Source organism: Argopecten irradians, chromosome 8 (assembly GCF_041381155.1).
Source record: "Argopecten irradians isolate NY chromosome 8, Ai_NY, whole genome shotgun sequence".
NCBI classification, from domain to species: domain Eukaryota; kingdom Metazoa; phylum Mollusca; class Bivalvia; order Pectinida; family Pectinidae; genus Argopecten; species Argopecten irradians.
Window position 1 is genome coordinate 34,036,536 of NC_091141.1, and position 26,328 is coordinate 34,062,863.

Here is a 26,328-nt window from a genome sequence, read left to right on the forward strand (position 1 = left end):
TATATTCATAATAAAAAAATTTCACATATTGACTCCATACTAAGATTGGTCTATATGACCGTACTTAATCGTTATAGAATCGTCTTTTCCTGATACTAACTTCGTATATTTGATACACTAATATATACACTATTTACCCCTGTATACCACAATGTTGACCAGAGGGACCACTTGGCAGGACCAACATTTCTACCAGGAGACTCTTATGGTCTTTAAGGACTTTAGTGACACGTCAATATTTGACATGGGTCTTAGTGCTATATGTGGGACGATGTAAGGTCAAGCAGATACCTTACGTGTGTAGTAATGGGGATTCTTTTGAGCTCCCAATCTTTGGAGTGACCTGATCGGTGTTTGCATGAAGAAAAGTCTTGAAAATGTGTAACATTCCATTAATTCTATTGATTTGATACAAGTACTTCTTCAGTAGTGTAAGGCTTCGGAGCTCAGTTTAAATTAAAATTGTTTCTGTGAAGAGCTAGGGACTATTTTTCAACAAAATAATTATTTCATGTGGTCTTCAAATACAATTATATTGTTTATCCTGTTTCATTCCAGTCTTTAATATTATAATCTAGACTACATTGTTTATCTCATTTAATGTAAAATTTGTTCAAGGAGAATTATTTATGAACAAGGTTTACACATCAGCAAAGAGCAGTTATTTGTAAACATGATCATATAATTAATTCAGATTTCCTTTTGATAATAGACTGAATGTCTATAAAATTTGCTAAAATTGAGATGTATAATGAAGGCATTCTAATTTAAAAAAAAAAAAAAAAAAAAAAAAATGCACCATGTTGTGAATGGGCGATTCCATTTTGTTCATTATTACGGAGTTTGAATTCTCAATCACAATATTGATATCTGGCTGTGACAGTCATGGGTTTTTATTCCCACAACAAATGAGAAGGTCATAGGTTTCTTTCTTAAGGATGGATGTTCTAGTTTCTTGCTGTGTAATAGGAGAGATGGATGTTATAGGGCTGTGTAATAGGAGAGGTGGATGTTATAGGGAATTGTTAGACTTTTAGACAATTCATTATAGAATCAGTAAGATATCATGATCAATTGTGTTTTGGTTGTAATTGTGGCACACTGTCTGCCTGCAATCAGAGGCAGATATTGGTAGGAAGATATATTTCAGGGCATTTTATGTAAATATAGTGACAAAAGTCTGATGATCAGATCTGATTTTTAGATAGTTGATTGGAATCTTATTATAGTAGAATAATAAAGATAGATTCAGACTTAACCCTATTAAAATCAGGTTATTGGTTAAGGCTTTTCCTCCAATTTATTGTATAAATCTGCTTTGTATCATGCCATTATTGTGATAATCAGGTATTGATCACTTAGATTTTGTCTGTTAAAATCAGATAAGCTTTATTAGCTTAATTTATTCGTCATTTGAGGACTCCAGGTGTACAAAATCATTATATATCCATAATATGGGAAGAAACTGTAGTATATGCATAGCAGAAATAAACCACTTCAAAAATTTTGCATATTTGATTAAAAAGTTCTTCGTCATGCAGAGTATTGAAAACTGTGTCATAGTGTCATTGGTGTATATGTGTTATGAATATTAAAATATTTTCTTTCTACTTAAAAAGTTATGCTTTTTCATGTGTACCTGTAGTTTTAAGAATGCTTTTGTCGGATTTCATTTTAAAAATGCTTTTCATCAGCTAAATATGCTGAGTCTAAAGGTAATATCCATCTAGGTTTAGGAAAAAAGTTGATTTTTTCTTTTAAAGGACTTTCTTTACACCGACAGCTTATAGTGACACATTGACCCCAGCTGTGAGTTATAAAATTCTTTCACTGTTTACAATTTTATATTCTATGACGGTTGGATTTCAAAGAGAATATTTTTGTAAAGGCAGATCAAAATGTACATAATGTCCATTGATCTGGTGAATTTTCCAACTGGGCTTAAAAGTCTTGGCATCTGGTGGATATTTTTCAATGAAAGAATTAAGTAATGACTGAATCTACTTTTTATACACACCATCTCATAAATCTTCTTTTATATGTATACATATAATACATACTGATCCTCTGAATCTTGGATTGTGTTGATCCTAAAATGAAAAAAAACACCTTTATTTTAAATCTTTCAAATATATCTTACAGTTTTGTTCATTTGCCTGATTTATTTGGATTTACTATCCTGATGAGTTATCTCCCTTCATTTATTATCTCCCTTTATCTGAGCATTTTCTTTATGCATGTACACTGCTGCAAGGTTCTCCATTTTTGTGGACATTGTTACTTTCCAAATACTTTTTCATTTCTTTGGTCTTATTTTTGTTTTATTAAACCAAACTTATATAATATCTTAGAATGAATTATAATGAAAATAATAAAAAATTAATTTGACTTTTCTTTATTTTTTTTTCAGTTTATATTTAAAGCTATTTTATGATGACTGAAGAAGTCAGCTAGTGCTTGTGACAAATGTATATTAAAGATCTCGATAATTTTATGTTTGTAAACAAATACAATCAGATAATTTTGCACGCTTTACTGCATGACACCCAGTGAACAATACAAATGATAACAATAACATGTCATATACATTGGTTACAAGGATGACACTTATATTTAACACCTACATACCTGTACAAACGAAGGACAGACAAACTTAAGTGAGAGTATATATATACATTTTACCGATACAGGACACAATAGAGACAAGATTTAACAGTATTTTACTTCCACAAATCTCCCGGAAACCTATAATTCTGTGGCATACCTAGCGTTTGTGGGTCAATGGCTTTAGTTTGTGTGGTGAAGGTGTCACCTGTATATAGAGGTGTGGGGTAGGGATTGGTACGACAGGGGTGTGCTGACCTTGTACGGGTACACGTTATTGATGTTGTGGGTGGATTCAGGTGTCATGTTTAGGTCACAATATCCCTTTGTTATTAACCCGGGCCCTCGTATAATTGTCAGTCAGCAATTTTCAACTGACGGAGCAAATACACAGTCTAATTTATAGTTAACTACCTCATTAAATTTCACTCTTCCTTCTTCAATCAGTTTGATCAAGCTTGTACTTAAGTCTAAAGAACATATGTGTAAAATCATTAATTAATCTAGTTTCCTTTTGGAGTATTCAGACTGTGAAATGGAATATATCTGGCGGCTGTGGTTTGCAATCAGTCTATATAGGCGTATTATTACTTAGTGTTTAAGTGCATGAGCTGGTTTCAACAAAAATAAAATTGCCTTATATAAAGAAAATACAGCACTTTCAACTAATGCATTTTGCTTGTAATGTAAGATTCATGCGATATTGTGATATTGTAAGTGTTTGTGTTAATGGAAGACATGTCGCTTGTTATCATTGTATAGAAATGGATTTTTCTGTCTATGGATGTTTTTATCTACTTTATTTTTCTATTTTATATTGGAACATTCTTAATTAAATTTAGGACAGAATTAAATTACAGAAAAATATACAAAAGTTAAGTAGAGTGCTGTAATATCAGGGGATTTCTTTCTTGAAATACTGATATTACCGTATTCAACCCAAAAAACATATCCAAAACAGTTAATGAAAAATTAAAGGGGTGCTTAATAGGACCAAATTTCGGGTGAATTTTCACAAGTGTTGCTCAAGAGTTAAAGGCATTAATCAATTTAAAAATGAAATCAAATAGTGAAACCTACCTGATTTTCATAGTTTCAGTCTGTCAAAAAGGGGAGGGGTGCGTAAGGATGGGGTGCTTGTTGGGTGAAATACGGTAATTCAAGTTCAATGTGGAAATTCTTTTACAGTTTTGGTGGAGATCTTGTTGAATTCTTGTATCTGTGATTTGTTTATTTTATCTTAAAATTCAACAGCTCCAAAATCAATGCCAAGATACACAGGCAGATTGTAATTTGTTTCCCTGGGTGATGTTATCCTTGCATCAGATGAAGGTCAAGGTCTTCCAGTTACAAATTAGAATGTCTAAATGTTGATTGTTATTTGTAAAGACTTTGAATCGATTTCAACAGAATTTAGGTTCCATGGTCAGGACTGAAAAGCTGATGTTTTTCTCTCAGATTCAAATGGAGAAGGCCAGGCCTAACAAAGATTCCATTGTCTTTTACCAAGCTGCATGATACTTAACCCATGCCTAGATAAATTAGTTCCTTCATGGTTGATAAACATCATATCAAAGTAGTTTAAGTCAACCAATCTACAGTTGAAGTTTCTAGATTATCAGTAGTTACACTAAGAAAATGAATATTTAATATGAAGGTTGAGTCATCATTGTACAGACTTAAATTGCTTGTTCAATCAGTCATTGTTTTCATTGATCTTGACATGTTACATGCATATTTTGTGAGGTAGTGTATGTTCTAAAGGATGTGGGTTGGCTTGTAAGGACTGTGTTCCTAACTGACTGTGACTAATGATTAGTTAGTAATTAAGATGCTGGCTGATTGGAGTGGCTTCATGCTTGTTATAGGTCAGTGCAGTGTAGATTAATTACACCTGCTGGTAATCTATAGGGAATCTTCATCATTGGCAAGATACACAAGGCAATCAGAACCTTCAGCAGGGGTCTCCAATAGTCCAATACTCACAGTATAAACCTGTAAGGTAATCTGAACCTAAACAGGGGTCTCCAATAGTCCAATACTCACAGTATAAACCTGTAAGGTAATCTGAACCTAAACAGGGGTCTCCAATAGTCCAATATGCACAGTATAAATCTGTAAGGTAATCTGAACCTAAACAGGGGTCTCCAATGGTCAGATACCACAAAGCACTCAAAATCTTCATTGGGGGGTCACCAATTGTCCAATACATACAGTACCAATCTGGAAGGCATTTCCAACCTTAAACAGGGGTCTCTGTAGTCTGTAGTACCAACCTGTTTCAAAATCTCTGTTGAAAGTCCCAAGCATCAAGAGAAGCCTCCAGACATGAAATAGCTTTTCAGTGTTTACATATGGTATATATGCTTCTGACCACCTGTGCATTTGGAATTTGGTGGAATGGTAAATCTCAAAGACTTATTATTGTAAAATGGACTTCTCTGCTGAACTGGACAGGACCTGTTTACATCCTTGTGTTGATATGTATATATATAGGTGGCCCAGATTTTATGTGTATTGAACTATAATTCCTTATCTCCCCATTAAATACTGATGTTATAGGTATTAACTGAGGTTGATCTGTGTATAAACAAATGTATATATAATACACCAATTTATGTGTGGATGGACATGGCCCAAATCTATCTACTTTGATCCCTCAGTTATATATTCAGGTACAGCTCATACATATACAATTACATGTTAATGCTAATCTATTTCTATACTCAGTCGTTTGAATTCATTAGTTTTGCTATAACACAATGTCTGTGGTTTGAATTCATTGATTTTGCTATCACATTATGCATTGAATTAGGTAATCTGTATTGGGACAAGATACTGCTACCCTTTTCAGAGTTACACCCCTTTGTTACAAACGGAGGGGAAAGTCGGGTAAAATAAGTGACCTCCTGGATGACAGTTCTAGTGTATACTTGTTTTAAATTATGATTTTGTGATTTAACTTTCATTTGGTGATTTGAAAATATGTATGATTATACCTAAATTTAGAATATTTATTTTAATTTTGAACAAAATTTGATATCTTGATTTGAGAATATGTGTAATTATATATAGATTTAGAATATGCATTTTAATTTTGAGCAATTGATGTCTTCTTCCCTGACCTGTTGCTGCTGACTACAGATTCTGCCAATATTTGCCTGCTCTGATCATAATATCAGTTTGCTAGCTATATAAAGCCTGAGTTGTATGCAGGCAGTCAACCCATAAATAAGGCCATTATCTAGAGGGATGAAATACCATGAAATTAGCTGCTGTAGCAGATGCCCTATTAACCCATGTTATTGACCACAGTAAGGGTCTGTAACAGGTTCTTTCCTTCTTGTCCATCTGGTATTGAATTATCAGCACTTTTAGGAAGGCATTGCTGTGTCAGCTAGTATTAGAAACTGTTGACCTAATATCGGCATTGGCCTGTTGGTAGTCGGTGAGACCAAGGCTTATAGCTAGTAAAAGTTGGAGTCATGGATGTTTATTATATATACAATATCATATGTTGTAATTCTTGGATAGCTTGGGTTTTTTTTGTGTAACAGTAAGAGTACATATTTTGTGTATTGTCATAATCTCTTATCCATTAATGAGTTTGTACGTGATATGGGAGCAGGCAGCCATGTTGTTACAGTACAAACCAGGATTTCGTCTAATAAAAATGGGAAAATCAATACACTGAATAGCATTAGATAGTTTGATTATTATAAAGGAGATTGGCCTCCTCCTTCTCCTCTATGTACCATATTCGCTGTGATTAGCGCCCTTCCCTCCTCGACCCTTATCTCTTCTGGTGAAGAAGTTATATAAACGCCCCCATCCCATCGATTCAATGATGTTCTACAACTGTGTGCACCTGATGCTTAAAACATGGCACTATATATTGTATCCCATGTATTACATGAACTTGTAATCTTTTTCCTGTGAATTAATATTTGATATTACATCTCAAAGGAAAGAAGGCATAATAAAATGCATATTTACTGTGACAGATTATGCACAAAATATGACGTTTTTTGTCAACAACTTACATTTTGGTTCTTTTAAAAACACCACTCCTCCACCCCCTGCCCTGGGCATTAATTATAGCGAATACAGTATATAAATGTAGATAGAAGATTTAATCATTATATTCTATCTATGATTAGGACTATGACCTTATTTTACAAAGATTTTGATATAAAGCACAAAAATACACTAATTAGCAATGAGAAATAGGAATTTCCATGTAATTGTCACCATGTATATATATGTATGTATGTATGGGAGACTGCATGAGTTCTGCATGGTAATTCAAATATCTTTTCGTTTTGTAAGAAAACAGGTGTGATATTTTCAGCAAAGTTCAAATAGAAATCACACGAGAAACGGTAGTTAGGCAGAAAAAAATATTCAATTTTTTTTTATATGTGTTATTTATTGATTTTTCAAGAGCTTTGGAATTAGTGCAGTAGTGAGATAATACAGTCATCAATAAGTCAATTGGTTTTGAGGGAGGCCCATGGGGAAACAAAATCATTCTCGAATGTTCATTTGGTCAAATGAAGGGCTTTAGAAGTATTGCTATGATGCAAATTCTTGAAGATGTTGAGAAGACAAAGTCTGAAAATCTTTATCTTTGTGGTAATTATGGCTGACAGTTGCTTTGAAATACCCGGAGAATATGACCTGATTTAGATTACCCAGCAGAGAAGGACGGGTGATCTTCACTCCTCATGTAAAGAGGAGTCAATCAACTGGTAATGCTGATGATTTCATGTTTCCTTTCTGACAAGTGTCTAATTCAATAAAGGCTATAAAAATTAGGTCAGTCGCTTTTAATGAATCAATATAATTAACAAAAAAATAAATAGAAAATAAAGGATTTTTTAATACTCCGCCCCCCCTCCCCCTCCTTCCACTCTTGCTAAAAAAACATCAATGAAATTATGGAGTTTGTTTTTGCATTGTGATTTTAGATTAGTCACAATGGAAATCAGAATCATATTGAATGCAAGATTACTCATTGAAATAACATATAATTATCATCAAAGCTATGATTGTGGTGTGAGTCAGTCATCTCAAAGTGTGTGACGTATAATCAATTCATTCACCCCTAAAATTTCTTAATGGACTGGTCTAGTCTTTGATTTAGAAGAGTCTAAATATGTCTTCAGGGGTGAATGATCAAGTTAATGTCACAAAATGTTGTTGGGTGGTCAAAATGTTTCAAAAGAATCTGATCATATGTCAGCAGGATTAGGAGAATTGAATGTCTTTGGCTGTAAAATGTTAGTTAGACAGATCTGCTCTAGTCAACCTGCAGATTTTATTTCTAAACTTTCTATTAATAGTCAGGGTCATCTAACGATAGCCTCACCTGTATGCAATGTGTATGTGTTAATGTCTATATTTTGGTTTACCCATTGTCAGTATAATGTGATGAGTGGGGTGTGCTGTCCGGTATCTTTGCGGTATGCTTCAGTGAGATAGCACTATAAAAATAGGCAAGAGTTTCCATTATTGCAAAAGACAACACAAACATACCACAGCCTTCTGACTATAAGAATTAATTGTACCCTACTGGTAAAGAGAAAGTGCTTGCATAAAAATATATTGATCAATCAAAATATTTCATTAGTAAGATTTAAATGATCTGTAGCAGTTTTAACACAGATGAAAATGGAAATCGTTTTCCTCAAAATTATTCTTTTGTAATTATGCAGAAATGAAATGCTACGAACCAATGCTAATGAGTTTAGCATTTGAAAGTGATAATATGAGGAGGAAGATGATCAGAATTATATAAGGACACTTTTCTCTCTTTATGACTCATCTAGTGTTGGTTTTACATGACTTGCGGGGATGGGACAAGCTTGTAAAAAGTGTTGTTTAGTCAATCAATACTGTCTATATCTATAGAGCTTAGTGCATTGTAAGCTTGAGAATCCATGACATAGCTTGATGGGATAGCTATGTTGTAATTGTGTGTGATGTTTGACATAATGGATAACAGACTAATTTAAGTAAAGTTTGGGTTGTAATTGAAACATAGATGACATTAAAGGCAAAAGCTAAGGTTGTGTGAAATCTTATACAATGTATGGTCTATAAGCTTTTATAGACTATAGACAATTGTGTAGATTGTAAGCTTTTATAGATTATAGGCAATAGGCTATGCAAGCTCTCTTAGTGTAAAGGCTTTAGTCTTTTTAGGCAATAGGTTATCAATTGCAATGTGTCCTTTCATTGTTTAGACTTAAGTTTCTATAGGTTTTAGGCAATAGGCTCAGTGTAAGCCCTTTCAATGTATATCTAGTCTTTAAGCTTTTACAGGCAATAGGCTGTCAGTAAGATCTTTCATTAAGCTTAGTTTTATAGGCTATAGGCAATAGACTATGAAGCCCTTTCAATGATAAAACCTTTGAGATTTGATGGGCTATAGGCAATAGGCTGTGTAAGCCCTTTCAGTGATAAAGCCTTTAAGCTCCTGTGGCTGTAGGCAATAGTCTGTGTAAACCCTTTCAATGATAAAGCCTTTTTTAGGCTATAGGCAATAGTCTGTAATCCCTTTCAATGATAAATTCTTGAAGCTTCTATGGCTATAGGCAATAGTCTGAGGAAGCTCTTTCAATGATAAAGTCTTTAGATATAAGCTTTTATAGGCTATAGGCAATAGGTTGTGTAAGCCCTTTCAATGATAAAGTCTTTAAGCTTATATGGCTATAGGCAATAGTCTGAGGAAGCCCTTTCAATGATAAAGTCTTTAGATATAAGCTTTATAGGCTATAGGCAATAGGCTGTGTAAGCCCTTTCAATGATAAAGTCTTTAGATATAAGCTTTTTATATGGCTTTAGCAATAGGTTGAGGCATAGTAAGCCTTTCAATTAAAGTCTTTTAGCTTTATAGGTAAGCCCTTTCAATGATAAAGTCTTTAAGCTTATATGGCTATATAGGCTGTGTAAGCCCTTTCAACGATAAATCCTTTAAGCTTCTATGGCTATAGGCAATAAGCTGTCAGCTGTGAGACCTTTCATTGACTGTAAGCTTTTATAAGTAAGGCCTGCCAGTCTTTGGGTGTTACACCTTATGTCTAAGTCCTGTCAGTGTTTGTAATCTGTTCGTCAGTGATGAAGGAATTACTATAACATACTTATCACTGTATAGATTGAAAGCTGCTGTCAGTACTGTGTGTATGTTTATAATCTTGTCTATATACACCAGCAAAACCTTGTAGAATGATTGGTTTCTTGTAGAATGTAGAGCCTCCTGTTCAACAATCAATATCTTAGATTGATAAGGTCATACTGTTTACTTATTATCTTGTGCAATTCAATTTCGCAAATTTTGTGTATAGTAAGAAATCGCGAAATTATAAACATTGCCGCAAAGATTAACCAACATATGTAAAGTAGAATTAAATAAGTTCAAATTTTGAAATTAAAATGCTGTATACTGTAAGCCAACTAATTATCGTGTGGAATTGAATTTCGCTAATTTCATTGATAGCTAAAAATTGTGAAAAAATGATATGTCGCTGAAAAAAATGTACAAACATATGGAAAGTAAAACTAAATGAGTTGAAATGTCGAAATAAAGTCCCTGTGAAAAAATTGGTCGGCTTGAAAAACACAAAAATAAGATGGTTTACAGCATTTGTATGCAAAATATGAAAACTGAAATAAAATATAAAAATAAAATTTAAAAATAAAATTATGAGATTAGACGTAATGGTTCATTTGTTGTTTACCAACAGACCGGGTCAGGAAAGACATACACGATGGGTACGGGGTTCGATGTCGCTCAGAGCGAGGAGGAGGAGGGAATCGTACCTCGGGCCGTCAGCCATCTTTTTCGTGGAATACAGGAACGCCAGCAAAAAGCCAAAGAGCGAAATGAACCCCAACCTGACTTCAAAGTTACTGCTACATTTATAGAGGTAGGTATTCCTTCTTTGTTAAGTCATTCTCAAATGTACAGAGACTTGACATATAAGTATTCAAATATTTCATATTACAGAGTTATCTATTCTGTATTTCCATATTACAGAGTTATCTGCCCTTACTGGTAGGTATTGATTGTGACGTCATGTGTTTGCTAGCATAATGACATACTTTTTGGAGAAAATGATGTAAATTACGCATAAAATATAATGACGTCACAATGGATACCTACCCGCAAGGGAGCTTAGTCTGCAATATGCAAAGACCAAATATTTTGTCATTTTGACAAATTTTTTTATTTATTATCGTTATTTTGTTTTTAACCAGATTTTCTTAAACTCCCAAATGTTTGTAGAAAACTTAACTTGATCTTCCTTCAGATACGTTAGAATATTTGTGGGTTTTTTTTTGGTTTGTGTAATAGTACTTTCAGTGTAACAAAATCTTGGCATCAGTTTGGTCGTTATTCTTACTTCACATTGTTCTTTTGTTTACTGCATCGGTAGTTTCAAAACAAAATACATTCATTTAAACGTTTTCATCAAAGACATAACCTAGGCTTGGTGTACTCTTAGGCAATCTCAAAAGTTTGTTGTTAAATATCTTCAATAATTGTGACTCTGACAAAGGTATTAAATTTCAGTGATAATTGTGTGTCCAACTGAGTTTCAAATGTGACTTCAAATGTAATGCTCTTTACATTTTCAACAAAAAGATTGGGGGAAAAAGTCAAAGAGTTAAGTTAAAGTTACTTTTTCAGTGTATAATGGATGTTAGTCCTAGGGATCGAGAGATGATACACAGAATTTTCAGATCCTTTGTAAAATACAAACATGTTTGTATGCTTTTACGTGTTTGGCTGTGTTTGTAGAATATCTATTGATTTTCAGTCGGTAGAAAACAAGTGATCGTGTATAGTATTGTTCCCTGGGGGCTGTTAAATTCTCATAGATGTCTTCTCTAAATAGAATTTACTGACCTAGAAAGCTCTAGATGATGGGAGAATTTGATTATCCTGCAGAAAAATGGATGCTCCTGTTCATATACCTTTATCAGAAATAGTTAAGATAGAGAATATACTATTGTTATCACTTCCAAATCATCACCAAAAGTAGTTATGATAAAGATAGTAGCATTATCACTTACATGTTTGATACATTTTAAATAGAGAATGGTGTTATGTCATGATCAAATGAAAAATTACGTTCTGTTCTATATAGTTTTTGTAAATGACTGTAGAATGTCTGTAGAACAAAGTGAAATAACCATTTTTGCCTTGAAATTATGATAAAATAATAAAGAGATTGTTTATATTGAAATTAAAGGATTTGCTTGCAGCTATATATTTATCAAATATGGTTGATATAAAGTCTGTTTGTCTTTCCTGTTATGTGTATGATGATAGGGAATTCCATTTTGAAGTTTATGGTAATTGTTCGATCGCTGATTTTATCGTTCTGATCATGTTACTGTGGTACAGAGTTTGTTGATGTTTTTGTAACAATTACATAACTGTTGATATATATGCCCTACAAATAACAACAAAGTACATAATGTCTACTTTGTGAGGTATAGTAAACATTAGTTGGAATGTTTTCAAAGAGATTCTAATCAAAATATGTGAATAATTTGAAAACAATATCACTTTGAACATGCATGGCTTGTACTTCAACAAGCATTCTTTATCAGATTAACTTTTGCGTAAGAATCAAGCGATTATATGTGATAGAAATAAAACTAATTCAATAATTCAATTTTTTTCATTGATTTCTCTTCTTTTTCTCATATATTTATATTTCTTTTTCCAAATTGAATATGTATTTCATCTTCCAAATATAAACAAATTTGTTTTTGTACCAAGCAATTTGTTGACTTTCAGCTTTATATCATTATCTTTTTGATCATTTGATGATTTATGATGATTTTGGTTTTTCACCAGCTATACAATGAAGAGATTTTCGATCTGCTTGACATCACACGGGATCCCGAGTCAAGAGTAAGTATGATGGCCATGCGGTCAAGGTCAAATAAATTGTATTTCAGGGTCAGAAATGCAAAACCTTACACAGCTTTTAGCCTTAGATGACCATTACTTATCAATAGAAAAAAAAAAAATAGCATTAGTGCTGCAGTCAGTGTCAGGTGTATAAATTCAACTTGATTGTTCAAGTTAAGGGGTCATCAGTCACAGGTCAATGTAAGAGGTCAAGGTCAACTATAGTGATCAACAGATCATGTAGTCAAGCAATTGATTTTGAAAACTTGCAATTGCCAAAATGCTATTTGATTCTAAAAATGAGGAGAAGAATTTCTTGTAAGTTTTGATAAAACTGCTTTATAAACTTATTGATCACCCCTGAAGACACATTTAGGCTCTTCTAAATCAAAAGTCTAAATCTAAATCAAAGTCCATTATGAAATTTTGGTTGTTTTCAGGGGAAGAAATCCCACATAAAGATCCACGAGGATGCTACAGGAGGAATTTACGTCGTAGGAGTCACAACCCGGCCTGTTGTCTCTCCGAAGGACGTAAGTGGTTCATTTCAGGACTTCAGAGATACGAGAAGAAAACATTGCTATTCTTTTAAAGTTCCAATATCTGTATCCATCTGATTTTTTTCATGATTTAAAAGAATTTTGAAAAAAAAATCCTGTTGTAAATCATGCAGAGACAGGACTAAATCAAAGTCAAGATGAGCGGTAATGATTTTGAAAATTCTGATAAAAAATCATGTAAATATTGAACATCGCTATTATAAATATTCTTTGATGTAACTTAATTTCAACTACATCTACAAATACTAACAATATCGGGGTTGAATCTAACTTGACTTTTTACTGCTAGTTACGCATAGTGTGACTTTAAGAGTATTTAAAAAATATTTTTTTACTTTATAAAGTCCTGATTTGACCTAACTATATTCTATAAGCTGCGTACTAATTGCACTTTTTATTTTTCAGACTATGCAATGTTTAGAAAATGGTGCTTTATCTCGATCTACTGCCAGTACAAATATGAACTCTCAGTCGTCACGGTCGCACGCCATCTTTACCATCACTATCAAACAACATCGTGTCGTCAAGGATGAGGTGCGTCTAGGGTTTTCGTTTTAAAAATGTCTACATAAAAATATTTGACAAGCAAAAACAGACTTACAGTGAATCCTGTCCTGTCTATAAAGACCACCAAAGGGACCTCGATAAAAATGGTCTTTATAGCCAAGCGGTCATTATACACAGGTCAAATTGTGTTGAAATTAACCATTTGGAACCCTGAGAAAGTAATCTTATTAAGCAGGTGATCTTTATACAGAGGTGGTCACTGTGGCAGGTTTGGCTATTTACTTCTATGACCCTGGTAAGGAAAAAGGGACAGTTGTGTGTGTGTGTTGGGGGGGGGGGGGAGATTCCCATGTCCCTCCTGTCCCGTTCCAATTCCATGTGCAGATGGGAGAAGATGACATTTCTAGTGAAGAAAGATAATTTTCACATTTCATTTAGTATTCCCTATCATGGCATATCTCTAAAGAAATGTGTTTATATTTGAGTATTTTGAATAGTAGATAACCATACACACCAAGGAGTATTTTTAATTGATAATCCTACAATGAAATTTTAATAATTAATTGGTCTATTTTCAGTGTCTTGATGAGGATGGTAAAGAGACAGACTCCACACAGGACCTGAATGAATTTGAGACGTTGACAGCTAAGTTCCACTTCGTAGACTTGGCTGGATCTGAGAGGTTAAAAAGGACGGGAGCTACAGGTGACCGTGCCAAAGAAGGAATCTCTATAAACTGTGGTCTGGTATGTCTCAAGTTCATTGATCAACATTTTAGTAGATGGCTGATACTGTACATATGAAAATCAATATTTTTTGTCGAAGAATATCAATATGAAAGTTTACAGATTCATGGACAAAATTTTTAGACATCACAACTCTCTCTCAAAAAAAAAGAAAAGAAAAACAGTATTCATTAGGATACAGGAAGATTGCTTAAAGGGACATAACTCTCCCTCCATAAGTTTGTCCCTGACGGAGATTATGTTTTGTTATGTTTTAGTTATTATACAGTAAAAAATCAAAAAATTATAGTGATATTCCATTGAATAATTATTCCAGAGCAATACATGTTGTATATAGGGTCAAACCTGTCTATAAAGACCTCCCAAAGAGCCAAGAAAATATGGTCTTTATTTTTACACAGGCTTTAATTATTGTGTTAAATATGGTCTTATTAAGCAGGTGGTCTTTGTACAGAAGTGGTCGCTAAGGCAGGTTTGACTGTAATACAGTTTTTGATGAATCATCAGTTAATATCAGTTAGTTAAAGACTCAGAATGTGATAGTGGTCATGTTTGTGTTGCAGCTTGCCCTTGGCAATGTCATATCAGCTTTAGGAGACAAAACTAAAAAAGGATCTCACGTCCCGTATAGGGACTCTAAACTAACCCGGCTACTTCAGGACTCCTTAGGGGGAAACAGGTTTGTATTCAGTGACTTTTAACTACATTAGACCCCCGATAAACTAGAAATTTTAATCCCTAGTCCAAATTGTCCTGATTGCAAATTTTTGGGACTGACAAATTTTGTCTACATAGTCAATAATCAAATTCCTTAATTCATTCATTCACCCCTGAAAACACATTTAGACTCTTCTAAATCAAAGAATAGACCAGTCCATTGTTACAATTCAGGGGTTAACAAGTTAATACATTAGTGTATGATGTCTTCTTTTTCTTTTCAGTCGGACATTAATGATAGCATGTATATCTCCATCCGACCGTGACTTTATAGAGACTCTTAATTCACTGAAATATGCCAATAGGGCACGCAATATAAAGAACAAAGTAATAGCCAATCAGGACAAGGCTAGTAAACAGCTGGCCGCACTTCGCTCCGAGATCACGTTACTACAACAGGAACTCCTAGACTACAAAACGGTGAGCAGGTTATATTTCTACAAGTGTCTCGTACAAGAACATGAATTTCTTCAATCAATTTTATGATATTTCATATGACATAATGTGAAAAAAAATAATATATGGAAACTTTATTTAGTATTTTCATGCCTACCCTTTTCATGATAATGTAATTTTGCAATTTAACAAATTGATATGTTGATTTAGTTGTTGAAACATTTTAACCACAAATTTATTTTCTTGAATTATGATTGCTGCGAAATACACAAAACATGATTGCAAGTGAAAATCATTCAATGTTGTTGAACCATGAATTTTATTTGAATGTTATTGGAATCACTGTCAGCGGCCAACCAAGAATATTTCATCCCACAGATTACTTTGAAATCTCCAAACCATGAAAAAACGTACCCACCAAAATTTCATGATTTATAGTATATCATACGTTTATTATGTTCAATGTTTTGTTATTTTCTCAGGGTAAAAGAACAGTCGATGCTGATGGTGTGGAAAGTGTTAACGATATGTTCCATGAAAATACAATGTTACAGCACGAAAATGATAAATTAATGCTACGTATAAAAGCCCTGAATGAAGCTAACGAGACTTTAAAAGAGAGAAATAGCCAGCTACTGAGGGAGAGGGAGACTCTAGGCATCCTCAATATAGCAGGTAAAGTGATGAATGCATTGTCAACTTAACGATTAAGTAACTAGTATTAATGACCATATTCACCATAATTAGCTCCCTGGGGGCTTGAAAAATTGGGATAAAAGGGAGCACTTATTAGGGAACCAAAATGTAAGTTGCAGGTGAAAAAAAACTGTATTTAAACTATTCCTGTAGGTCAACTACAAAGGTCACTGTTACTAAAAATAGATCGTTTAAAAAAAATTGTCATTTCCAGACGATAACTTGAGAAAACATCAATAGATTTTGTTCAAATTTCATATAATGATAGCATAACTAAGCATTAATAAATTGCCATAGACTAGAAAATGTAATTGAGACAGCAGGGATGTGTGTTGCTTGCAACATGTACTGTAAGCTTGTTTTCAATGATATAATCGGCAATCAAGTTTGTATGATGGGAACTGGAGGTCATGAGTGGTGTCTATATAATGACTCATTCTCGAGTTGTGGGGAGGGGTGGTGATTATGGCGAATACGGTATGCATCCATAGCCAGTTTATAGCATTAACTCTATAATGAAGCAAACAATTTCTAGGGAGAGTGTGCCACTAAGTTTGGAAAAGTTGTCTCCTGTCCCTATAGTCAACAGTTTATGACAATTAAAATACATTTAAAAATAAAAAAAATAATTTGTAAATTTAGAATAAAATCATTTTAAGAAAAGAAACTGTGAAACACAAAAACTGAAATTTGAATCCTGTGGCATTTACAATTTTCAGTTTTCTCACTTTTGTATCAACCAACATGCATATGAACAAAAAAATCAGTATGAATTAGCAGAAATTCAGGAATTATGTTTTTAGAATTACAGTCAATATTAACTCATTCACCCCTATGGACACATTTGAACTCTTCCAACTTTAAGGCAGGAACAGTTCATTTTCAATATTTAGGGGTGAATATTTCATTATTGTTTCCACTTCATGCCTCTTCTTGTCATGTCAACAATTTATTTCCCCATGATTATTTCACTCTGAAGAACTATAACTATAGAATGAAAATGCAATTTTACAAAATCCCCACAGCTTTAAATTGAAAATCCCCACAGCTTTAAATTGAAAATCCCCACACATATTTTTCCAAAATTAATTTTCAATTTTAACATATTAAGGGATATCAGAGAAAATTTTACGATTTGCAAAAAAAGATTTATTACTGACAGCCTTCCTCCATAAAACCAATCAATGTCTATGACTATAACTTTTACTATTATGTTTTTATAACACCACAATAAACAGAAGAGAAACATTGACAAGACATTTCAGTTAATCGTTATTTTATCTGTTTCTTTAATTAACAGAGGATGCCAGAGCCGGGGAAGTACAGAAGTTAATAGAAGGTTATCTAAAAGAGACTGAGGAATTACGGTATATGAATATGTTTAATTTAAAAAGTTTCAATGGAAATGATTGAAATGATATTTAGTTTTTCTTTCCTTGTATTTCTAAAATAATGTTCAATTTAATATGAAAATCAAAATTTACATGAAGATTTGAATTGGAGTTTCTTGAACCAATTGATGAAACTGAGAGTAAGGGATATTGAAAAAATCATATCTCTGAAAACATAAAATCTTTATCTCTAAAAATTTAAGTGGCTAGTTAATAGTTAATTATGATAGGCAAATTAATAGTTGATTATTATTGGCATGTTAATAAAATTTCACTTTGAAGAATTTTCATTTATATGCTAATTAAATGATTAACTTTCACTTCCCTTGGCTAAAGTCTAAGATCACATATTGACACTTTTTTAAAATTTCTTCCTTCTTCTTTAAACAGAGGAAAATTAGCTGAGTCCGAAGCTATGTTACACACAATAAAGCGACGTCACATGACGTCGCGGGTTGCTATGACGCCGATGTCCCCGATGCAGCAGTTGAGCAGCAGTGTTAACCTCAGTAGCAGTATAAGTATTGAGACTCCTGACCCAGATAATATGATCACATCTATATTAGAGGAAGCCAAGAAAGATATTAAACAACTCCGTAAAACCAAGCGGGCCAAGTCACGCCATGGTCACAGGTGATTAAGATTATTTCCCTTATTTTACAGTAGTTATGTCCCCATGTAAGTTATTTCCCTTGTTTTATAGTAGTGATAAGGCAAACAAATCTTACATAGTTATGTCCCCTTGTAAGTTATTTCCCTTGTTTTATAGTAGTGATAAGACAAACAAATCTTTCATAGTTATGTCCCCTTGTAAGTTATTTCCCTTGTTTTATAGTAGTGATAAGGCAAACAAATCTTACATAGTTATGTCCCCTTGTAAGTTATTTCCCTTGTTTTATAGTAGTGATAAGGCAAACAAATCTTACATAGTTATGTCCCCTTATAAGTTATTTCCCTTGTTTTACAGTTGTGATGTCCCCTTGTGAGTTATTCCCCTTGTTTTACAGTAGTGATAAGGGAAAAATATTATAAGAGTTATATGCCCTTGTAAGTTATATTCCTTGTTTTACAGTAATTATGTCCCCTTGTGAGTTATTCCCCTTGTTTTACAATAGTGATAAGGAGAACAAATCTTACATAGTTATGCCATTTGTAAATGATTCCATTTGTTTTACAGTAGTGATAAAGAAAACATCAGTGAGGAGGAAAAAGAACAAAATAACATAGAATCTAAAGTAGATGAAGAAGACGAAGAGAATAAAGATGATAAAGAGAAGGAACCGGGAGAAGAAGAGGAAGGAGAGCAGAATGGAGAGGTAAGTAAAAAATAAATTATTTTAATTCATATGTAGGTATTCTAAATAAATTTCAATGTATTTGATTTTTTCTTTACCAGGAAAATAATGAATACTATGATATAGATATTATGATTATGAGAGGCCATGTGAATGAAATCGTCTGGAATTTCTCATGCTGTTATGAGAGACCTTGTAAAAGAAATAGTCTGGAATGATTTCTCATGCTGTTTAAACAGATGTTAGAAGAAGATGATCTTGAAGAGGAGTTAGAGGATCTTGTTAACTCATCTGAGGAGGAGGATGAAGAATCGGAGGACGAGGACAAAGGTAGGAACACAAGGTCACACCAAGGTCATTTAGTCAGTTATAATCTATTTGATACATATATTAACACAAAGTCACACGAAGGTCATTTTATATGATTCATATTAACAGAATACATGCGAGATAGAAATTTACATGTATTAGGTGGAAATCAGTTGGAAAAAAGGATGGGATAAGTGCTATGTTTTAAATAATACAGCACGACTTATATTACTGTTATTTATAATAACCACTGACGAATTATAATTAATTTTTAATTTGTTTTCATGCTAAATCCGACTTTCTGATTCTCTTTCTTTATACTACTATGAAGAAAAAAATCTGAAAATGGTGCAAAAACCCCACGTCACAATAGAGACGTCGACATTGCGTATTGATTCGGAAAAAATAATCCATTGAACAATCAATGGAATCATAGATTTAAATGGATTTTATTTTTTCATCAAGTAGTCTGAAAAATTAATTATAAGCATTGATGTCACTATTTTTAAACTTCATAGCAAACTTTTTATGAGAATCTGCTACGCAGATTAACACAGTTTACAAACAAAATTTCTTTCATACCCCTATGAAGTTAAGTGACGTCAATGCTTAAGTGAAATCAGGAAGATGCTGTGTTATTAGCGTGAAATCAACCATTAGCAGATGACATTAAGATGGTGGGTGTTGTACAATAACCTGTTGTCTATATCTCGTTCCTCTAGTGCAACTGTTCCTGGATTATTGGTTAGAGTGGGCAGGTACAGCGTCACTCCTCGCTCATATTTACCTTCTAGTCTGGTTTTCTGTTGTGCATTTTTGTGACAAAAAAAAATTGTGATTTTTAGTTGTATGTTGTCAATAATTTACTCTCATCATTAGCAAACTTGTTCTTTTTTTTTAATTATTATTTTTTCTCTATCTTTGAATCATCTGATCATTTACACCTGTATATGTGTATACAATTTAGAACTCTTTATAGATTGTTTTTCTGGTATTTATGATCATCAAAATTTCTGTCATGTCTTCGATCCCTTTCATCGATATCTATTCTTGTGTACAGATGTTGTTGGTTCCATTATTTGCTTACTGAGTAATGCCAGTAAGTTGTAAGAAAAATAATGAGGTTTTTACATGCAAAACCTTAACGTGGCCTGACCACAAGGGTAGATAACCCTGTCTAATGAAAATATCCCTGTAAAAATCTATACTTGTAAATTCAACCCGAAATTTAATATTGTTTATCCTTAAATTCAAGTACTCATTGTAGATTTAGTTCCATTTAATTATAATTCTGAATTTGGATACTGCAGAATTGTCTTCGCTTGTGGGTAGGTATTGATTGTGACGTCGTGTTTTTCTGAGCATAATGTCATACTCCAGAAATAATGATGAAATTTTTTCTCTAAAAGAAATGACTTCACTATCAATACCTTATATTACCACAAGGGCAGATAACTCTGTAATATGAAATGCCAGAATGCTTTATAATTTCAATGAAGATGATGTGTAATTCATGACAGAAAACTTTATTCATGGCATTGACAACCATCGTTGATGTGAATTAATTGGTACCAACTCCAAAGATAAGAAATGATGTACAATATGTCCACTGTATCATGTTTGATGTAGGCCTCATCACTCCACATTCATCTATAAGTCATGTCAGAAATTATTTTTTTGTTGCTAGTTCAGGCTTAAAAACATAATATATCATCATGCTTAAAATTGTTTGTCACCAAATTAACTGAGATTGGTATTATCATTCATTATTTGTTTTGCATAATTCCTGTATTTACATGTGCTTTTATGAGAAAAATGCAGCAAAAAAAAAATAAATAAAAAATGTCAAGGTATTGAATATGCTTCCTCATAAAAAGCATGACATATATATATTAACGTTAATGGTATCTGCATGGGAATTTGATATATCATTGGGTCTTAGACAGAAGTTAACTGACTTGCTGCATATGAACATTTCATGAAACTCTAATGCCCCCCTTCCCCCTACATTTTAGAGGTGGGTTATACTGTCTGTCTATGAACACATCGTCACAACAATTTAGATCATATTTAACTTCTGGAGGTATACCAAAACCTAATGGCAGTAACCTTTATACAGTGTAGATGTATGTACATAATTATTTTGAAGCAAAATACCTCAACCTTTTTCAGAGTTATTCCCCTTTCAAAACATTTTCCCTCTATAACTTGGATTGAATTGTTCAGTTCTACTGACTTGGAGATTATGACAAAGGTGAAACTGTTGGAATTATATCTCTGTGATGGTATAATGCTAAAAGTGAAGCTATGGTGTCAGAAATAACGAATATTTATTTTTAATACCTCATTATAAAATTAAAAAATATTAAATATTTGATCATAAAATTTAAGAAAAATTAATACCTGATCATGGAATAAAAAAAAAAATTGATATGTGATTAAAAAAAAATAAATACCTGATTATAAAATAAAAAAATATTTTAATACCAGATTGTAAAGTACAATTTGTACAATATGTAAATTCTCTTGTAATATATTGTACAGATGAAATCCTATGTGTTCAACAGGTATACTCTATCATAGGACAATTCAAATTTGGTACCGGTAATTCTCATGCATGAATTAGCATTATCTTTGGGTTCGGTTTAAGTTTATATGATACTTTTTCACTATGAGTTTGTGTTCTCTCATGATCATCATTTTCAAATTCATCCAGCAAACTTCGCAAATCATTCTATATCCTTTATCATTTCATTGGAAAGCACCTGTAGATCTCTTATGTAAAAGGAATGGTAAAAATAGATCAGTATGGAAAAAAGTATGAAAAAAAAATATCATCTGGAAAGAAAAGAAGTAGATTTAATGGTTTTCAATATGGTAGCTAATTTACAAATTTGAAGTGATATTGTTCAAATGTTTAAATAAATATCTCTATTATGCAAAAGTCATGTATATTGTATTTCAGATGTGTCATATCCTATATAATTATGAACTGTATTTTATTGATGGATTAAAGTAAAATTCATTCATGTTAGTTTTTGTACGAATTACATTGTTCCAAATTAAAGTTAGCTTAAAATATTTCAGCAAATATGTTCAAAAAATATTTCAGCAAAATATGTTAATTTTTTCAGACTCGGATAACATTCACGAAGACTTAGCAGAGTTGACTTGTGAAATCTCCATCAAGCAGAAGCTTGTCGAGGAACTAGAACAAAGTCAGCGTCGACTTCACGCGATGAAAACTCAGTATGAGGAGAAGGTGGTTATGTTACAAAATAAGATAAAGGCTACCGAGCTGGAACGGGATAAAGTTCTAGCTAATATCAGTGAGTAGACTATTTACTTTATAAATTCCAAAACTGTTGTGTTTCTGTACAGTTAATGACCACCAATTCTGTATTTGAATGTTTGTAACATAGTTATCTGCCCTGACAGTGGCGATTTTGATGTGAATTGCTTGTGAGTTAAAATGGTGTTTTCCCTGAAAACGTGATGTTACACTTGCAAACATATGACCCATCAAATACTTATCTGCATGGGGAGATCACTCTTTAATATGCAATTACAGAATAATAAATTATATGCCAGTAAAGATACTAATAATCTTCTAATTATTCTTTATCTGTAAAAATTGCTGAACAATTCCATTTTTATAAACTGGCTGCAGCTCTAACTATCATCTAGACTAGCTTCAAAAAGATAATTTTTAGCTCACCTGTCCGAAGGGCAAATGAGCTTATGCTGTGGTGCAGCGTCCGTCTGTCGTCCGGCCTTCCGGCGTCAACTTTTCCATTTAAACAACTTCTTCTCCAAAACGTGGAGACCTAGAGTCCTGAAATTTGACTTATAGCATGATGGGGTGAAGGGCTACCAAGTTTGTTCAAATGAATGACCTTGACCTTCATTTTAGGTCACAGGGGTCAAATAGGTGAAAATCTTTGACAGACTTCTTCTAAATAACCAAGAGGCCCTGAAATTGGGCCTGTAACATGCTTTGATGAAGACCTACCAAGTTTGTTCAAATGAATGACTTTGACTTTCATTCAAGGTCACAGGGGTCAAATAGGCTAAAATCTTTAAACAACTTCTCCTTAATAACCAAGAGGGCTAGAGACCTGATATTGGGCCTGTAACATGATGGGATGAAGGGCTACAAAGTTTGTTCAAATGAATGACCTTCACATTGATTCAAGGTCACAGGGGTCAAATAGGCTAAATATTTTAAATGACCTCTTTTCAATAACCAAGAGGTCTAGGGACCTGATATTTGGCCTGTGACATGCTGGGATCAAGGGCTACCAAGTCTGTTCAAATGAATGACCTTGACCTCCATTCAAGGTCACAACCAAGAGGCAAAGGGGCCTCTAATGTGCTTAGGCATGATATAGATTCTTATTCACTCTCCTATTTGTTAAGTATGAACCAAGCATGATTACCAGATAGCAGGTGAGCGATTTGGGCCCATTGGGCCCTTGTTATACATTCTAGCAACACAGTCAAACCTGTTTATAAAGACCACCCAAGGGCCAAAGTAAAAGCTTTTTTGTTTCTACAGCTAAGTGGTCTTTATACACAGGTCAAATTGTGTTATTAATGACCATTTGGGATTTTAAGTGGTCTTAATAAGCAGGTGGTCTATCTTTATACAGAGGTAGCCGCCAGGGCAGGTTTTACCGTATTGGTCTAATGCTGCTTCTTTGGGGTGAAAAAAGAAAGAACTTACAGATACGATTAAAAAACTATAAAACTATATCTATTATTACAATATTTTGAATGTTTTTGATTCTTTGTCTCCAACAGATCAAGTTTCCACAACCAACCAGGATCAAGTAAAGAAAGTTAAGATGGAGTTCGAGAAGAAGTTGACAAATCTTCAGACAGATCTGAAGAAAATGCAAGCAGCCAAGAAAGACCACGCTAAACTTGTCAAAAACCAGTCTCATTATGAAAAACAGTTAAAGACTCTCCAACATGAACTTGGTGAAATGAAAAAGACAAAGGTGCAAATTTTATGATATTACATTTACTAAATAGTAATTAGAGTTTGTGTTTATCAATACGGGTGTTTCAAGATTCCAAAACGACATGGGTAAAGTACAATTTACCGTCGATTAGTCCAACCATCCATCTGATTATGACATCATCATTTGATGTGAGTTTCAAGACGTCATAATCACAGGAAGGTGGAACTAAAAAACTTTAAAAAAAATTTAAAAAATGTCGTCGAAAAAGAAACTAATGTGTATCTTTTTTGGGCAGTTAATATTTTGCACTGTCGAAAATACACTATCACTCGTTGCAAGGGGGTTGCTTCAAACATGCCTATCATCTTCTGTAATTCTAATCCCAACTGCCGTGTGGCAGTGTGAAATGCCAAATATCTCTCTGCCAATCAGAATGCAGGATTCTCACTTGAGGTATGATAAAACAAACTCTTTGATTTAGTGTTTTAAAAGATTTAAAGTTTTGGTACCTGGTGTTGACATTCTGTTATGTCTGTTATTTAATCTACATGGTATTTATAAAATTTTACATTATCCGATTTACTCGGATAACAAAATTCTGCATATTCAATTTTCTCATTTGAGTTGTGTACCCTAACATAAGAGTTGTCTCCCTTGTCAGGTGCGGCTAATGAAGCAAGTGAAAGAGGAGGCTGGTAAAACACGACAGACAGAATTACGGAGAAATAAAGAGGTCACTCAGCTGAGGAAAGAACAACTCAAAAACCAGAACCTCATCAGAAATCTGGAGAAAACAAACAAACATCGAGAGGTCGTTATCAAACGCAAACAAGAGGAGGTGAGAATCTTATACTCCCGTATGGTTAATTTACTCTAGTATATTAAGTTTACCTTCAAAAGCTGACAAGACTTTGATTAAAAAAAAAAAAATTGATATATAAAATGAATTATGTCTTATTTTCATAATTTACTTGTAATTTAATTACTTTCAGCTGTTATAATTGTGTGCCTGTTTTTGTATACTAAAGTAGTGTCATGTGATTTCATAACTAAATCATTGACTTTCTAATGCCATATATTCCATCTTTTCATTTTACTTGCCCATGCTGGTAGATGTCGATTATGATGTCATTATTTTGTGAGCAAACAGGTGTCATTTTCTGTAAAAAATATGTTTTTTACCCAAAAATTTAAGAAGTCACAATCAATATCTACTTACAAAGCCATACAGAATTAAAGAATTAATATAAATTTGCGGGTTTTGATTCAACCGCTATGTTTTTTTTTCTATGTTAACTTTTATCACATAGATTTAAAATCACATTTGTTGCCATTGAACTATTCCATTTACCCAGTGGCCTAATTTAAAGATTTTAGATATTCTGTGAAGACGTAAAAGATTTTAAATATTCTGTGAAGATGTAAATATTTCAAATATTCTGTGAAGACGTAAAGATTTTAGATATTCTTTGAAGAGTAAAGATTATAAATATTCTGTGACGACGTAAAGATTTTTAAATATTCTGTAATTTTTAGCTAGAAGAGGTAAGTCAGACATGTGGCGTTCCTATATCTTGTGTACGCACAATCTTATCTGTATGTACAGTTATGAAAGGGAAATATGGAAATATAAATCACGTACATATTCAAAATTGTATAAATTTTGTCGGAAAAGTTGCACATATTTGATATTTTATAAATTTGGCTGGAAAAGAATTTAAAGGGAGTAAACATCCTTGACATGCTAACCTAAAATAAAGCTCTGTCTCTTACTGTTAGTGACTAAAGCAGCTGAGTGATTAAGGTGTCTGACATTCTACCACTAGTCTCTCACCTCTAGGTCACAGTGACTGAGTGGTTAAGGTGTCTGACATTCTACCACAAGCCCTCCACTTCTGGGTCACAGTGTTTGAGTGGTTAAGGTGTCTGACATTCTACCACTAGCCCTCCACCTCTGGGTCACAGTGGCTGAGTGGTTAAGGTGTCTGACATTCTACCACAAGCCCTCCACCTCTAGGTCACAGTGGCTGAGTGGTTAAGGTGTCTGACATTCTACCACAAGCCCTCCATTTCTGGGTCACAGTGTTTGAGTGGTTAAGGTGTCTGACATTCTACCACTAGTCTCTCACCTCTAGGTCACAGTGGCTGAGTGGTTAAGGTGTCTGACATTCTACCACTAGTCTCTCACCTCTAGGTCACAGTGGCTGAG

The 26,328-nt window shown here is 33.3% G+C and overlaps 1 protein-coding gene across 5 annotated transcripts in view; it reads left to right on the forward strand.

Annotated features, from left to right (window-relative positions):
* Positions 1–26,328, forward strand: part of LOC138330182 (kinesin-like protein KIF21A) — a 107,799-nt gene that overhangs the window by 26,577 nt on the left and 54,894 nt on the right. For 4 of the 5 annotated variants that reach the window (XM_069277621.1, XM_069277622.1, XM_069277623.1 and 1 more), the window contains exons 1-15: positions 10,355–10,535; positions 12,479–12,535; positions 12,976–13,068; positions 13,501–13,629; positions 14,181–14,348; positions 14,912–15,027; positions 15,290–15,485; positions 15,944–16,136; positions 17,458–17,524; positions 17,939–18,181; positions 18,726–18,864; positions 19,083–19,173; positions 22,287–22,481; positions 23,956–24,155; positions 24,781–24,957. In XM_069277621.1, the coding sequence (XP_069133722.1) occupies positions 10,377–10,535; positions 12,479–12,535; positions 12,976–13,068; positions 13,501–13,629; positions 14,181–14,348; positions 14,912–15,027; positions 15,290–15,485; positions 15,944–16,136; positions 17,458–17,524; positions 17,939–18,181; positions 18,726–18,864; positions 19,083–19,173; positions 22,287–22,481; positions 23,956–24,155; positions 24,781–24,957 (2,223 nt within the window). In that variant the 5' untranslated portion in view covers positions 10,355–10,376. Of the gene's footprint in view, positions 1–10,352; positions 10,536–12,478; positions 12,536–12,975; positions 13,069–13,500; positions 13,630–14,180; positions 14,349–14,911; positions 15,028–15,289; positions 15,486–15,943; positions 16,137–17,457; positions 17,525–17,938; positions 18,182–18,725; positions 18,865–19,082; positions 19,174–22,286; positions 22,482–23,955; positions 24,156–24,780; positions 24,958–26,328 lie in introns of those variants that run through there. The other variant, XM_069277625.1, reaches the window with a different exon arrangement.